Consider the following 16,641-nt stretch of genomic DNA (forward strand, 5'->3'; position numbering starts at 1 on the left):
TGCCTTTGTCTCGAAAGAAAGTGCTTAACGAAGTGTTAACGTAGTCTTTAGCATTGTCGAAGCGGAAGCGACGAATTGATGTAGAAAATTGAGTCTGGACAAGTGAGTAGAATTGAGGAATGACACGTGATATCTCCGATTTGTTCTTTAAGAAATATGCCCACGTGAAACGAGTTGCATCGTCAATGAAGATGCATAGCCATCGAGAGCCGGAAGTGCTGTGAATAGGGGATGGTCCCCACACATCGGTGTGAATAAGGGAGAATGGGGTCAAAGAATGAGAAGAAGAGATAGGATACGTAGTGCGATGATGTTTCGCAATTCGACAAGCATTACAAACAAAACGGTCCACAGAATGGCCTTGAAAAAGTTTGGGGAAAAGACGATAAAGAGTAGCAAAAGAAGGATGGCCGAGACGTCGATGAAGAAGCCACAAACGCTCGTGGGAAGTCGAAAGGGAAACTGCCGCAGCAGCAACAGCAAAAGAAGTCGAACGAGGTCGAACAAGATAGAGCCCCTCATGCTCCTCAGCAATGGAAATCGTCCTCCCCGACACCTTATCACGATAAAAACATGAAGTAGGAGAGAATGTAAGGTCTTGGTTCAAGTCGCGAACAAGGCTAGATAAGGAGAGAAGATGATGAGTAAGACGTGGAACATGAAAAACTTTAGGTAGATGCATAGAAGAGGAAATAGCCACACGTCCAATACCCGCCACGGTGAGAAGATCGCCGGAGGCTGTTTTGACTTTGGAGGATCCAGGGACGGGTTCATAAGTCACAAAGGCTCTTGGATTAGGAGTCATGTGGGCGGTGGCACCGGAATCAAGGAGCCAAGTAGAAGAGAAAGGAGAATGGCCAGAAGGGGATGGAGGTGTAGGAAGACCGGTGGACATACCTGCGTGGGCCAAGGAGCATGATCCCACGACTGGAGGATCCAGCAATTGGCGTAGACGTTCCATTTCTTCTGGAGTAAAGCTGGCGGGCGAGGGCGGGAGAAGACCATATGGCATAGGTACTTGACCCGGAGTAGGCACGGGACCGGCAGCAGGTGCGACAGTAGCAAGGTTACTCTGCTGCATGCGTTTCCGTTGAAGCTTGTAGCACGTCTCCTTAGAGTGACCTCGCTTCTTGCAGTAATTGCAAAACAGCGAAGGATCACCCTTCGGAGAATCTCCGTCCGAGCAGTCTGACCACGCGCAAAGAACTGGGTGGTGTAGTCGTCGATGGGCGCGCAGACGAAGAGGACTGAGCTACAAGTGCCGAAGCCGAGTTCTGGGCCTGCTGAAAGCGAGATTCTTCAACCCTCACACTGCGGAGCGCATCCTTGAAGGTAGGACCAGTCTCCCGATGTTTAAGCTGAGCCCGTACCGCTTCATATTCCGGGTTCAGTCCCATAAGAAACTGGAAAACCCGAAGTTGAAGAGTATATTTGCGGTCCACCGAATGAGGGTCGGGCGGCATGTAGTGGTCAATCTCATTCCACAACGAAATGAGCTCCGTACTGTACTCCATGATAGACCGGTCTCCTTGACGCAGGTTGGCGGCCCGATGCACCAATTCGTACAGAGTCGCAATGTTGTGCTTCTTGGAGTGGCTCTCTGAGTGCCGCTTCCCAGACCGCCCTAGCCGACTCTAGAGACAGGAATTCACCTTTAACACTGGGTGAAATACTGTCCAAGAGCCAGCGATGAACTACCCCCTCAACGTCCAGCCAGTCATAATACTTGGGATCGGTCCGGGGAGGTCGGTCTTCTAGAAGATGGCGCATGAGACGCCCCTTTAAAGTGATCTGGACGTACTGGCGCCATTGCAGAAGATTAAATCCAGTAAACATACCATCCGCAGGCATCCTAGGCAGAGAGAATGGCCCAGGAGAGGACGACCAATTCCCGGGCTCAATAGGCACTGCAGCTGCATGTGGCGTAGATACCAGCGTCGAGTCTGGCGTAACAGTAGAGGTCTGGGCTTCTGGCGAATCAGCAGCAACCGGATTCGTCATTGTAGAATCCGGTGGCTCAATCAGAGTAGATCACAGTCAGAAGGTGCTGAACCAGCCACAAGAAACAACTGCACCGAGCGGTGGGATCTGCAAGAGCTGATGGCTCGACTGAGGCAGATACACGGCGCGGCGGATGCGGCTCGAGGCACGGACCGAGGCAGGTCGATGCGGACCGAAGCATGCGGCTGTGTGCGGCTGGCTGCTGCGCACGGCGGGCGGCTGCTCACGCCGGGCGGCTGTGCGCGGCGAGCGCCGCGTGCGGCTTGTTGCTGCGCGCGCCGGGAGGCTGCGCGCGGCAGGCGACCGTGCGCGGCTGGCAGCTGCGCACGGCAGGCGGTTGCTCGCGGCGGGCAGCTGCTCACGCCGGGCGGCTGTGCGCGGCGAGCGGCCGCGTGCGGCTGGTTGCTGGGCGTGGCGAACTGCTGCACGCGACCCCCGGTGCAGGATACAGCGGACGGCGATGGACCGGAGCGCGAGATCAGGCGGTCGTGAGAACCGCCAGAGATCGGAGCGCAAGGTCAAGCCCAGGAAACCCAGATTAGGGTTAGGGTTAGGGCTCTGATACCATGTGAACAAGAAAACAATACTTCTCAATCATGAAATGAAAGAGATTACAGGGTTTTATAGGGAGCCCTAATGGGCTGACTAGAGATAGGGCCCTTAATGGGCTAACAGGAGAGAGAAAAATAAAGAAACGTAATAATCATATCAACACAAATTGTTACATGTGCCCTCCAGAAGCACATAATCCCGGACATATCAGCATTGTGTCCCATGCGTGCACAGGACGGGAAGACTGCTCGCACCTGTTTTTGGAGTGTTCTTTTCCGCAGGCAATTTGGAGATCGCAGAAGCTCATTGGGGTGGATGTGAGGTCCGACGAGGCATGCTGAAGCTTGCTTGAGGGGGGGAGTTGCAGAGAACACTCGAGGTAGGGAAGGCTCCTCCCAGTGCTCTGGGCATTATGGCTGCTCAGCAATGAGCTGGTGTTTAAGGAAAGAGCTAAATCGCTGGACTCGGTACTACATGACGCAGACAACTTTACGTTCTACTGGTTTAGTAGGAAGTGAATGACAGAAAAGGGGCCAAGCTGGTTGGTCATGTATTTTTCACAATCCTGTATTTTGAGTTCATCACAAATTTCCAGTGATCTTCCCTCTTTTTCTTCCTAAAAAAATCCATAAAGGTGAAACCACTGAATCAAGAATTTAGGTCGACACTATGTTGTCCTAGAGGTTCCCTACCATTAAAAAGGCTTCGAACATTGCATGAACGACCCTAGTTCCGATAGATGCCATTTGAGATTTTGCTGTATTTGGTAGTTCCAGGAGTGTCTCTCAAATAGTTCATATTCCCCCATTTATTGATGGGTATTTTCATCTTGATATACCTACCCCACTGGAATAGATTGTGCCCAGTAAATATATTTCTCAGGCCAATCTGTGTAGGGTTGGGTGCATCATATAGTGAGAAATAACTAATTGAGAACTATTTATTAGATTACCCAAATAAATCCAATGCACATCAAGTGGTATGTATCGTTACAAACATATACACTTAAAGCTACCTCGTGTAACCAGGATGTGATGCCACAAATACTGAAGAATCCCAACCTTAGATGTATTTGCATGCACCAGCTGGAAAAATTTCAAGCAAGGGAGTTCTAATTTCTCTGGGTGTGCCATCAGAATTAGATGTGAAGTTAGTCAATGATACGTTTTGTGAAGTTATAAAATTAAACATGTTGTATTCACATAACATATGCAAATAATATTTCATCCACAGGCTTCCAACATCTGTATTTGAGGTTTCAAAGAAAATGCTGACGGAGAGCAATCGGAATCCTGTATCTGGTACTGTTGAGAAAGAAGCAGGGTGGTTGCTTTTGGCTTCACTTCTAGCTAGCATGCCAAGAAAGGTGATCGGGTTTGACTCTGTTTCATTGGTCATTTTCTTCATATTTAGCTCTAAATTGTTTTTTTTGATATGTTCTCTTGCAGGACCTTGAAGACCAGGTTTTTGACATCCTTTTACTTTGGGCTGGTCCATTTGTGACTAATATTGATGACTACATTAGTGAAAAACAAGATTTGATCACAGAAACAAGGTAAGAATCCATGGGTGTGCTCTTACAGTAATTAATTGTACTTTTTTGCGGCTTTCATCAAAGCATCTCATAAGCTCATCAAAGTTAAGAGTATGTGTTGTCTGGCAACTCATGGCTGCTTTATATTTCATCAATCTTTGTCATGATAGAATTTAATCTTCCTCGATGATGATAACTCCACCATTCTGATTAGACAGTAACCAAAGTGATGTAGCAGTTGAACTGTATAAAGTTTGGGGGAAACAATGCTGGTCTTAATTTAAGCTCGTGAAGTGGATCGTGTTTTCTGCCTCACCAAGTTATATGAAATCAGAAGATACTTATTTTTTGAATTTATATTTTTATGTTTAGAATTTATCTTTACGTTTCATGATTGTACTTATCAGACGCATACAAATATATTTCAAAAAAAAGACGCATAAAAATGTGTTGAATGCATGGTTTGAAAACTTGGCCTGCTGAACATGCTCCCAGAAAGCTGTTTTGACATGTGGAATCTTTGCCTGGAAGGATATGTTGGTAGATGGCCCTCAGTGCATTCGAGGAATTTTTTAAAAGGACATTTTCAGTAAGGATAACATTGAGGAGTGAACAAATTAACTTCAGATTACCTTTATGCCACTTCAGCCCGTATAACATCTATTGTGTCTATCAAAAGGGATATTCCTGAGAAGGTTAGAGAAGGTTTTTCAAATTTCCATGATATAAATTAAAAATCAACCAAAATCTCAAGATTTCTTCAAATATTTTGATCTCTGACGGATCTCTTGTCTTGATCGAACTCATTGGTTATACATTGCCTTATCATTCTGTGAATTTATTTAATTAACTAGAAACAGTAGACTATTGTCTTGTTTCACCTTATGCTACAGTTTGTGCATACGAATGCTTAATATTAAAGCATTGGACCAAAGTTGTCATTTGTTTATCATTCTGAGTCATCGTCAGAGGACCTATAATTGAAATTTTCCTTGGAAAGTTTTGCATTGATATTTTTAAAATTTTTCTTCAAATTCAATGACAAGCTAAGAGAGTCCACATGGCAGATAACATTTGGCCTTCTAACTATGGATCATTGAGTCAGTAAATTATTACCGACTTTCAACCATTGCATTTATCTCAAATCATCTTCTTTACATGCCTCGGATGCTGGCTTTCAACCTACTCACGTGTACAACATAGAAATAAAATGATTATGATTTGTGGGGAACTCTTTCTGTATTATTTATTTTTGTAAAATTTATAATGATCTTCGTTTTAATATGAAAACCTGGACATTAATGGCGTCATTTATATCTCATTGTGCAGTGTGTTGTCTGCAGCACTTGAAGCCCTCTCTGTCTTTGTAAAGAATTTTGTTTCGCCTAAGATAGCCTCTAACAGAAGCGTAGTATCATTGCAGCCTGTTCTTGTGTATCTTCGTGGGTAAGTGAGCATATTTTATGTAACTATAATCCATATGTGTCTGGCATGCATGCATGCTTGAACATGTGGCAATGGGCACAAGTTCCTGCATGGAAAAATGCATGTGTATGGATTACTCGTGTAAACATGAACAGATGAACTTGTCAACTTACAGGTAAAGGTGTTTCATGTTTAATCTGTGTCTGAATTTCCTGTATTAAACAGAGCGCTATCTTACATGCGAAATCTGAGATCTCGTCCAGTTCAAGGAATAAAGGCTTCTGTCAACATGTTCACTCTACGGGTATTAATGGCATATCAGTCTCTTGATCCTTTGGCTTACAAAGAGGATCATCCACAAATTATCGAGATTTGTACTGTTCCATTCAGGTATATAGTAGTATTTCTGCATTTATGAATATCAGTTTTTTGGCGAATCAGAGCCTGGAGTTCTGATTGGTGGTTATTGTGCTTTGGTTCATCTCTTCATCATAGTAATCCTTCTGAATGTGAAGAAAGCTCCTGCCTGAGGTGGCTTTTAGACAAGAGAGATGCATCCTTAGGACCCTGGATCCCTGGAAGGTGGCTTTGTATTCTTTACCTGGAAGTTATTTTTTTTACTTATACAAGAGCACATTTTTTTCCTAGCTCTTACAAGCAGTGACTGTTCAGAGATTTTTTGGAGGACGAACTGAGAGCTTTTCAAGGTGGAGAAGATGGGATGCTGCCTTGCTTATGGGAAGATCGAAATTCTAATTTTCCACAGGTATTATGAAATTAAGGCAGTGATATCTTGTATCTTATGAAATGATGAAAAATCTAATTTTTCACTTGTATTATTTTCTTAACGGGAGGCCAGGATATCTTGTACCTGAATCTTGTCTTTCTGCTTTTTCCCCCCAAGTTATTCATTTTTTACTGTTTGCATAAGAATATTTATTTAGGGGCATAAGTTCACTTGTGTTTTCCTCATAAAATTAATAGCATGTGTTACACCCGTGATGCAAGAACAATCTCCAATTCTGCCAAGTGATCTTCGATTTCCATGCAAAGTCATCTTCAATTCCACTAACACTTCGAAGTATTTTACACAATGGGATAGGCGGAAGAGTCTATGTGCCGAAATCTAAAACCAAACAGAGAGGGAGACAATGACGGACATTGCCGAAGGGAGGACACACAATATACCAACAACCACATCCAGCGGGAAGGTTGATTTTGGCTTCAGTCCGCAGGAGATAGAAGGAAGAGTTTGGCTAGGAAAGTTTCACAGGTTAAAAAGGAACAACTCACTAGATAAATCTCTGTATGCCCTTGACAATGGGAGGGTCCTTCATATATACCCTTTTTATTGGGCCCAGGACTGTGGTGCCCACAAACACAGACTAGTATCATAAGAGCATGCCTTGTGGATTAGTCGTTTCTTGTTGATTCTTACAGTATATCATTATTGCAAATTCAATGCTTAATGGAAGTTGGCACAACCCGGTTCTCTGCCTGAGAAATCACATTAAGATTGCACGCAGTTCTATCAATCATTATAAACCTTGACACATTATTTTGACTGCATTATATCCCTGAAGTTAGATCCAAATGTATCAAGTCAATGTGCCAAAAAATTAATATGCTCCAGTACTCTATTAAATTCTTTAAAAACTCGTGGTAACACTTTTATTTGCTGGCATCTTTGACACTCTTTATAGTGTGACATTGCATCTTTCCATTTCATAGAATTTTCAAAGAGTATTTTCTAAATTTTTACTAATTTAATATCATGTGACTCTCACTGTTTGATGCCCCAGCCAGAAGGCTTGGAAAAGATCCTGGTGAACCAGATGCTCCTGTGCCTTGGTAGTATATTTGCATGTCAGGTAAATATGTTGTAATTTTCTGGTTAGTATATTCATAGCTAAGAGATAGGCTAATACAGGACATGGCTGGCAAACTGCGTCTTTTGAGTTTGATTGAGCAATGTCTGAAAGCTGGGCGAAAGTATTCCTGGCACGGAGCAAATCTCACTAATACATGTGTTGTTTTACTCTTTGGAATTAAGGTACGTATGCATAATGTCTTTCCTTTTTCCATGTCATGCATTGGCGATTCTTACTCATTCTGGTCAGGCAATGTATGCTTCACATACGCAAGTGTTAGAGAATCAAGTATTAACGTCAATTCAACACATATTTCAGGTGTTTTCTTTGATCTAGTCTTTCTTCAACTTTTGTCATCACCATTATTTTTTGTGTGCAAGATGCATACATAATTTGTTGTATCATGCATTTTTCTTGTAGATTATTCTTGCAGATGGGGAGATCACAGCGGCACAGAGAAGAGCATCAGCCGAAGGATTGGGTCTACTTGCTCGTATCGGGAATGACCTCTTTGCTGCAAGGATGGTGTGTCGCAGAGTTACATTTAGAATTATGGTCTATCTCTTATTTTTATTGAACAACAAAGAATTATGGGAGTGTTTCTTCTGGTCACACAATCAATTATTAATGCATCCTTGTACCTGTCTAGTAAGACATCTGGAGGGGTGCTACAAGTTGGGTTTTCAGGCAGCATCCTTGTGATAGTATGATTCGCTCAGATACCTGCCACAAACTAGTGGGGTTTGGCGTGGAGGATTGATTGTTTTTACCTTCAGATATGTGGTATCAGTGTCGCTTTTTTGTGATGGAGGGTGTGAGAGAGAAGGAACAGTTTCATACTGTCACCTACTTCTTTCAAGAAAAGAAACAATAGCACCATGGCATACGTGAGAGAGAGTGAGATTTATTTAGCCTGCCACACGGCAATCACCGACTGGACGCATTGGCATATTCCACTTGCTGGGCTAAATAGACGCCAGCCATTGATCTGCCCTCTTGATCGGATAGGATGAGTGGATCAATCATAATCTGGGTGTTTGATTGGTCAAACCATCTATCCGATCACCATCTGTGCAATATACTATTAACAAAAAAAAAAACCAAGACTACTCGATTCTGACCGAACTGCCTACCTTGACAAAATAGGTATTTTGGTTTCAATTCTACATATGATACATTCTCGTGTCATCAGTACAAGGGCAAGGTCCCATCTACCCATAAAGATGCATTGGATATTTTTTTTGAAGGACATAAGTATACGTTGTATAAACCTAAGATATGCACAAAACCATCAGATTTCTTAGGGTTCCTGAATCTACAATGATAATAGTATATTACATAATGGGCTCTTCTTTTCAGGCACGCTCACTATTAAGTGATCTCACCGTGGCCACAGATGCAAGCTATGTGGCGTCTCTTGCCCTTTCATTGGGTTGCATCAATCGTAGGTAAAAAATGATACAAAGATTTTCCACTTGTTTCTCAAAATGATCTATTTCAACATACTGATATTAAGGATCTATTTCATCAATCGTAGGTAAAAGTGTGGCTGGATAAAGCCAAAGGCAGGAAACATTAACTTAATGAAAAGAAAATCTAATAAGTCAATGAGTCAAAAAAATCTAATAAGTCAAAGGATACCTCTAATAATGTTTTATCTCTTTTAATCGTTGTCTCAGTTGGATACACAAAATATTCATTGACTTGAAAATTCATAAAAAAATTGCAGTCATCAATGATCTAGCACCTCTCATATCGGAGTCCAATGTTTCTCTCTCTTGTTTTTCATTTTTAATGGTAGAACACTTATCCACCTGCTCTTCCAACTTCATTTTAACAATAGAAATAAGAAATGAACAGCGAAATGTTATTACTGTTTGTCACAACTATTCAACTAAGGCAACCAGAGACGGAGAATATGAGGGTTAATGGTTTTCGCGCTTGTCAAAGATGATGCACTTATTACAAATCATTCCCTGGCTTAGAGTTGTTAATTTATATTCTCGAGGTTCATTAGTTTGTGATAACTTCTTTAATGGAACTAGGTGAAGAAGGAAAGAAACAGAATATCTTTTTTTAAAATGAGGGTGTGGGCCCTCAGATCAAAATATTTGAAAATTCTGTTGAGTTCCCGAAAGTAAGGAAACGCCACGCTCAGTTGGCTGGATTCAGGAGCTCACTGCGACTAGAAGAGGATAGAAGCTTTATTTGACCTCAATTCGATTACATGTACTCTTAGAAATGCAATGGCATTTGGATTTCTTGAAGTTTTTTTTCGAGCAATCGGTATCACTCCTTTCATATTTTAAATCAAATGCAGATTCCTGTATCCGTCTGCTTTTGATGAACTGAGCAACAGTAAGTTTTTGTTTGCAAGGACTTCTGAGATAGTCAAGACAAGAAGACCAGCTTTGAAGCTCTTCAGAAAAAGACTGATCAAATCGTTTCAGGGATAGGTGACAAAGATCCTGAAATTCTCGGACAAGAAACTTGATGTTTAGTTGTTGGGGTCCAGACAACTATGATTACAAGCAGGAGACGCGAACGTGGGATTTTTCCATCGAGCAGCAAACAGGAGGCGACAGATCAACAACATTAACAAACTGGTGAGAGGCCAGGAGCATGTCAGATCACAATTGGTGGGTTGTGCTGTTGCAGAATACTTCCACTCCTTTTATAAGAAGGGAGGGCATGACCAGTGGATGTGGTGCAGTAGGGGAGCATGGACGTTGAATCCAGCTCCCAAAGCAGAGTTGATCCATCCTTTCTCAAAGGAAGAGGTCAAGGAGGCAATCAAAGAACCCAATGGCAAAGGGGCGCCAGGCCTGGATGGTCTTTTAGTGTTTTTCTATAAAGAGTTTTGGGAGTTGGGGAGGCCAAACATGATGGCTAGGCTTGAAGAATTTTGTTAAGTGACCGACAGTATGGAGAGAATTAATAAGGCATACCTCTTTCTCCTACCAAAGCTACAAAGCGCTGAAAGAATCAATGATTTCAGACTGATTTTGCTATCCAACTCCATTTACCTAATTATTGGTAAGGTCTTGCCAAACAGGTTGAGGGAGGTGATTGGGGAGCTCGTCGGACTCTCCCAATCAGCAATTTTATTGGATCGCTTGTTGGTCGATAGCGTCACTACTGCGGGAGAGATCATAACTTCGTGGAAAGGCACGAGACCTGGGGTTTCATGTGGAAGGTCAACTTCGCCAAGGAATATAACACACTAGACTGGGGCTTCCTGTGGGCATCAATGAAAAGGAAGGGTTTCCCGAAGGAATGGATCATGTGAGTGATGAGATGCATTACATCGAACTCCTCTCAGTGTTGGGGAATGGGATGCCAAAAGGCGGGCGTATACAACCACAAAGCGGGGGGTGAGGCAAGGATGTCCACCGGCCCCTCTACGACTCGTCCTAGCGGTAGATGCGCTCCCCACGTGCACCAATTTAGCATGTTCCCACGGTCTCTTGAAGGGATAGCAGACAACAAGCTATCCCAAGGGTATTCCGTTACTATAACATGAGGACAACACCACCTTTTTTATAGAAGGGTTTGTTGAGAGGTGAAAAACTTGTCTGCCTTACTTGATTCATTCGCAAACTTCTCTGGCTTACAAATCTATTGGATTAAGTTAACATTAGTGAGTAGCAGCCTTTCGCAAGAGGAGATGCAATGCGCAGAGGCGCTGGTTACACCACTCAAAAGTCTACCTATGAGATATTCGGACCTGCCATTGACCAGATGGAGGATGACTAAATTTGGTCGGCAGTTGGTGGTAGAGAAGGTTGAGAGACAGCTGGAAGGATAGCAAGCCAAGGTACTGTCCAGAGAGGGTAGATTTTTGCTAGTGAGGTCATTATTGTCGTCGAATCCCATTTTTCAACTCTCTGTGTTCAAGATGCCAGCAGGAATCGGTCAGAGACTTGAAGGCCTGGTGCGTCGTTTCTTGTGGAAAGGCGCCAGGCCTGACCAGAGTCGAGGGCTGGCACTGGTGGCATGGGATATCATTTGCAGACCTATCAAACAAGAAGGCTTGGGCGTCCTACATCTACGAAGCATGAAGGTAGCACTATTAACATAGTGGGTGACAAGGCTCGTGCACCCTCGAGAGGATCTAGTCATCCATTCTGTGAGACATCTATGGTCAGGGATTAAACTGAGATGAGAAAGTGGCCCCGACTAGGAGACGGACTCCTATTTGGCTTTTGGATGGATCAGTGGGCGTTGGTTGGCCCTTTGTTGGATGCATTCCCTCGGCTCTTTGTGTGTGCTCAATGGCCCTGCCACAGTGGGGAAGTGCTGGGACAACACATGGAATCCAAGGGTAGATGGCGCCCTGTTAGACCAAAGGGTGGCAGACTTCTTGGGCATGCAACAAACCTTGAATCAGTGCCGACCAAGACTCTGAGAACAAGGCGGATGGGTTTGGACTTGCGCTTCCTTTTAGTTCGAAAGGCGTGCACGAGTATCTGCCAGGGAAATGAGGACCAATCAACTACCCAAGCATGTCGGGCCATTTGGTGCCTATCGGTTCTTCTAAAGGTTAAGATTTTTGGATGGCTCTTACTGTACAAGAAACCGGTGACCCACATCTTCTGTAAGAGGATGTATCCAGATACATTGGTGGCGTGCACTTTAAGCACAAGAGGCGACGATGACTACAATCATTTATTCTTTGAGTGCCCTTCGCCCGCTCAACTTGGGCTAGCCAAGCGTAGGTGGTGATGAATGCAACATAAGAGGTATTCTCGGAGTTCATAAGGAGATGCGGCCCTAGGAAGAGAGAAGAGGGGGCGGAGTGATGACAGTACTCTGGGCAATATGGCTACACCATAATGAGGTGGTATTTTGGGGGAGCGAGGTTTCTACAGACGGGCTTGTCCACGTGGTCAAGGGCCTCATGGTGTCATCATTTTCTTGAGGTGCAAACAGATTTGGGAGGAGTAATACCATGGATGAGTAGAACTTTAGGGCTCTTCGCATGCACCTTTGGGTGGTTACCACTTTGTCAAGAGACCGCCTTAAATCATCTTTCAAAAAAAAATATTTTGTACTTAGTTTTTCTTGATTGGATGTTTATAATTTCCGGACTAGCTGAAGTTTCTACTGTAAGAGAATGATATTCAGTGCTTTCTTAATGAATGTAAAAATTATTTAGATGTCTCTTAAATGGACATTGGTAATACAAAAAGCTGTGAATTGATATTGCGAACACCAACTGATTATAATGGGTGACCTTTTTCTTCATCGTGTAGACATTTATTTTGCGCAGCTCAGTTTGAAAAGGAAGTGTGCAAATAGCTTTTTTCTGCAATACTTTCAACATAATTAGTATCTCAACTACTAACGTCAGAAGAATGTAGTTTTTTTTTAAACATAAAAAAATGTATTATGTTGACACTGTTTTTTTCGTCAGAAGAATGTAGTATGTTGATTGAGTAAAATACTCTCTGCTCCCTCACAGTAATTAGAAACAGTGTATAGTCTCCAAAATTGTACGAGTTTTGCATTGACAGGTCTTATTAGCTGGAATAATTTTTATGTGCAAGGTAACAAAAAAAATTTCTTGTCTGCTGACCCATTGACGTAGAATTTTAACCAGTTGTGTTCAAAAAATTTCTTGCATTGACGTAGAATTAGTTATCTCACATGATAATTTCTTATGTAGTGCTGGAGGGATGGCCTTGTCTTCCTTGGTCCCGGGAATTGGGAGCTCAATATTATCACTCGTTAGAACTTCAAATGTTGGAACACAGCTGTGGTCATTGCATTCTCTCGTTTTGGTCATTGAAGCTGCTGGGCTGTCCTATGTTTCCAATGTTCAGGTAAAGAGAGATAACCTAACAGCACTTTTTATATTTGTTAAATGACTTTAATTTCTGGGTGTGTTGTTTTATTTCATTTTCTCTCTTCATGAGAACTTTTGCCGCGAATATTGGGGTAACGATCATTGTCAACATTAATGTCATTGACTCCTTTTCGAGGTTGACTTTGGCAATGATCAATCTTTTGAAAATGTTGTGGTTAACATCCAGTGTCAACATTGTTAGAATGACAAATCCTATTTGTGGCTAGCATCATTTGTAGAATTAGGAATGCGAGTTGACACTCGCTCTGTGTTCGATAATTTTCTATAAATCTAATTGTTGATAATGAGATGTATTTCGAGATTTCTAGTTCTTTTATATTCAATATTTTTACTCTTGTCGATGCCCAATTGGATGGCATGAAATTTTTTTGGTTCTATTCTCATTATTCTCCTCCAAGTCATAATGTCTGCGTGAAGTCTGGCTGTGGAAATGATGATTGATATTATATTATTCCCAGGCTACACTCTCCCTTGCTATTGATACTCTCCTGGCTGAGGAGAATGGACTGGTTGACCTTCGCCAGGGAATAGGCCGCCTGATAAATGCACTTGTTGCCGTAATTGGTCCAGAGCTTTCTCCTGGTAGTACATTTTTCTCCCGGTGTAAGGTACGGTCAAATATTTTTTTTAAGTAACCATTAGTTTCATTTTCGATAAGGCTTTTCTTTTCAAGCTCCTCGATTTTCATGGTAATTCTTTTCTCACCCTATGTACTATTTATCTTCAGTCAGTTGTTGCAGAAACATGTTCAGGAGGTGAAACGTCCACTCTCCTCGAGTAATCCTTTGTTGAAACCATTTATAAAATTTCATTGTTTGTTGAAACGAAAAAAATCGTTTTCCAGAAGTATGTTTTTCATTGACCTATTGAATTTCATTGATTTTACAGGTCTGTTAGATTTACCCAGCAGTTGGTTCTTTTTGCTCCTCAAGCTGTTTCCATGCGTTTTCATCTTAAAACTCTACTTCCGACCCTCTTCTCCAGACAGGTAGCTGCTGGGAAATTTTCCATTACAGAGCATCAGCACTACATCCTTCTAATATCCGGTCATTGCTTTCTGTACACAGCCAACACTTCGGCATCTTGCAGTTTCTACTTTGCGTCATCTGATTGAGAAGGATGCGGTAGGAAACCTATATTACTTGATGATTTAGAGTAGATGGCCTATCCTCATTTTCCTCACCACTTTGCTTTGCTTTGGACCAGCAATAGGACGATAATGTTCTTCATTCTTATGTTTTAGTTGTCTTGGTTATACCAACTTTTGTGTGTGTATTCAATATGCATTGGACTTTGAACTTTCTGTCAGGTGGCCATTATAGAAGAATGCATTGAAGGAAATTTGTTCAGAATGCTTGATGAGGAGACAGATTCTGAGTATCTTTCCAACTTCATCGCATATTTTCTTTTGGTTATAGTTTCCTTTATTATCTCTTTTTAATTGTTACGTCATCTGATTGGTAAATAATCTTATAAAATATTTAGTTCGACGTTTAATTTGGTCCATTGATGTCATTTTTTCCTTCATAGTGTCATATACTTTAACTGCAATTGTGTTTTAGTCCAAAACATTTTTTACTTGATGTTCTTTCAGGGTTCATATGTCTGCTCAAATTGATTTCTTATTGTGCATTTATTCCACTCTTACTCTACTAATTCTCTCTACCCCTAATACAAGTATATGGGGGGACATCAATGCATTCAGAAATGGTTTCTCATTTCTCCCCATCTTTATCTTTCTGCTATCCGGTGGTTCAGATTGTTACCAGGATTCTTCAGGTTCTGCAACATATATCAACAGAAGCCATTTCATTTACTGCTCTTAACATATGGTTACAGAAATTAAGGATTTCAATAGGTCGTAGAGGATTCCTAGACCTTTGATACAGCAGTGATCTTCACAATTTTGTATACCCACCCCCCCATTGTAAGGCCAAATTCTTGATACTTATTCCAGATGAAATGAGCAATCCTTCTATTCCAAATGAAGTGGTAGGCCATGTGTATGAGCTTCAATCCAAACTCCCTCAAATCCCCAGGGCTTCCCACATTCCTTTGATAAGAGCTCGTAATTCAGCTTCTGTACTCAGAGAAATAAAAAATTGCTTCTTGCTATGCCAGGTGACCAAGTTCCCATAGAGAAGACTTGGGAATAAAAGAATTCCCATAGAGCCGACCATTCATACAGACATAAACAGAAGGTTGTGCCATCCCCCAGTTTGGCTTTGATGAATTCTCAGACTGAAGTACCAGCCTCAACCCTTCTAGGCACTTTCCAACCCCCACCAGTACTTTGAAAACTGAGAGGTAGAAAATGGGGATTGCTGGGAGTACGTGTTGCAGCAACATCACTGGTCCCCTCCTCAACAGTATTTTGGCCTACCAGTCTTCTAACTTCTGCTCCACCTTCTCCAGTACTGGCCACCAATCTGTGTACTTGATACAACCCCCAGTCAATGGTAGGCCCAAATATTTCCTGGGTAGTGTCCCAATCTTTGTCCCAAGTCCCTGGAACATAGGGCCTCCTCATCTTGCGATAATCCATAGCTGACAAAGGCTGACTTGGTGCAGTTAATATGAAGTCCCGAACAATCCGCGAGCAGGTCTAGCAGTGTGAATAGACATCCTGCTGGGGGGAAGCAGCTATGGTGTCTATTTATCTGTTTATCTCATAAATCGACTTCACAATAAATCCCTTTCTGACGGAGCTCCATTAGATGTTCTTATCTAGGCCTATCCAACTTCTAGGCCTCGTAACAATTTAGTGCATCGATTATTTGGATGTACCTGCTATGTGCACCTACATCCAAATTAAACAAACAAGTTACCTCCACAAGCGCTAACTTGTATCATTGTTGGACACTCACATATGCAGAAAGGGCATAAGTGTTTCCGTCCTACCCTCGAGACATTTATATTCAATGATGTCTTTTTTGAAGAAAAAAGGAGAAGATCACTCAGGCGCTTTGAGGGAGAGTTGAGTGTGCGAAGAATGGAGGTTTTCAGATCTTGTCTAGGTAACACCTAGAAAGGATGGTCTATAGAGTCAGCTGTGCCTTTCTGATAGAAAATTATTCTCATTAAACGTAACATCTTTGGATATAACCATCCTTCAGGTTAAATGATGGTAACACTTATATCCTTTATGTGTATGTGAGTATCCAATAAAGACACAAGTTAATGACCGTGGAGCTTACTTGTTTGTTTGATTTGGACGTAGGTGCACATAGCAGATACATTCAAATCCTTGAATCTCTAAATTGTTACGAAGCTTAACAGTTGGATAGGCCTGGTCGAGCATCTAATGAAGCTCTGTCAGAAAGAGATTTAGTGTGAAGTAAATTTGTGAGAGAAACATGCTTTAGCAGTATCAAAATCTATATAAGATT

At 42.1% G+C, this 16,641-nt stretch overlaps 1 protein-coding gene across 2 annotated transcripts in view; it reads left to right on the forward strand.

Moving 5' to 3' along the window:
* Positions 1-16,641, forward strand: part of SWEETIE (HEAT repeat-containing protein) — a 70,568-nt gene that overhangs the window by 36,387 nt on the left and 17,540 nt on the right. For both annotated transcript variants that reach the window (XR_013584022.1, XM_078587928.1), the window contains exons 14-30: positions 3,787-3,919; positions 4,002-4,108; positions 5,417-5,533; positions 5,738-5,902; positions 6,008-6,094; positions 6,185-6,278; positions 7,315-7,383; positions 7,443-7,565; positions 7,633-7,701; positions 7,804-7,908; positions 8,743-8,831; positions 13,052-13,208; positions 13,711-13,860; positions 13,980-14,029; positions 14,141-14,240; positions 14,320-14,376; positions 14,562-14,629. Coding sequence is in view for 1 of the 2 variants with exons in the window: in XM_078587928.1 (XP_078444054.1) it covers positions 3,787-3,919; positions 4,002-4,108; positions 5,417-5,533; positions 5,738-5,902; positions 6,008-6,094; positions 6,185-6,278; positions 7,315-7,383; positions 7,443-7,565; positions 7,633-7,701; positions 7,804-7,908; positions 8,743-8,831; positions 13,052-13,208; positions 13,711-13,860; positions 13,980-14,029; positions 14,141-14,240; positions 14,320-14,376; positions 14,562-14,629 (1,740 nt within the window). In the remaining variant the exon portion in view is untranslated. The remainder of the gene's footprint in view (positions 1-3,786; positions 3,920-4,001; positions 4,109-5,416; positions 5,534-5,737; positions 5,903-6,007; positions 6,095-6,184; positions 6,279-7,314; positions 7,384-7,442; positions 7,566-7,632; positions 7,702-7,803; positions 7,909-8,742; positions 8,832-13,051; positions 13,209-13,710; positions 13,861-13,979; positions 14,030-14,140; positions 14,241-14,319; positions 14,377-14,561; positions 14,630-16,641) is intronic.

This window comes from Wolffia australiana, chromosome 15 (genome assembly GCF_029677425.1).
Source record: "Wolffia australiana isolate 7733 chromosome 15, ASM2967742v1".
Classification (NCBI taxonomy): domain Eukaryota; kingdom Viridiplantae; phylum Streptophyta; class Magnoliopsida; order Alismatales; family Araceae; genus Wolffia; species Wolffia australiana.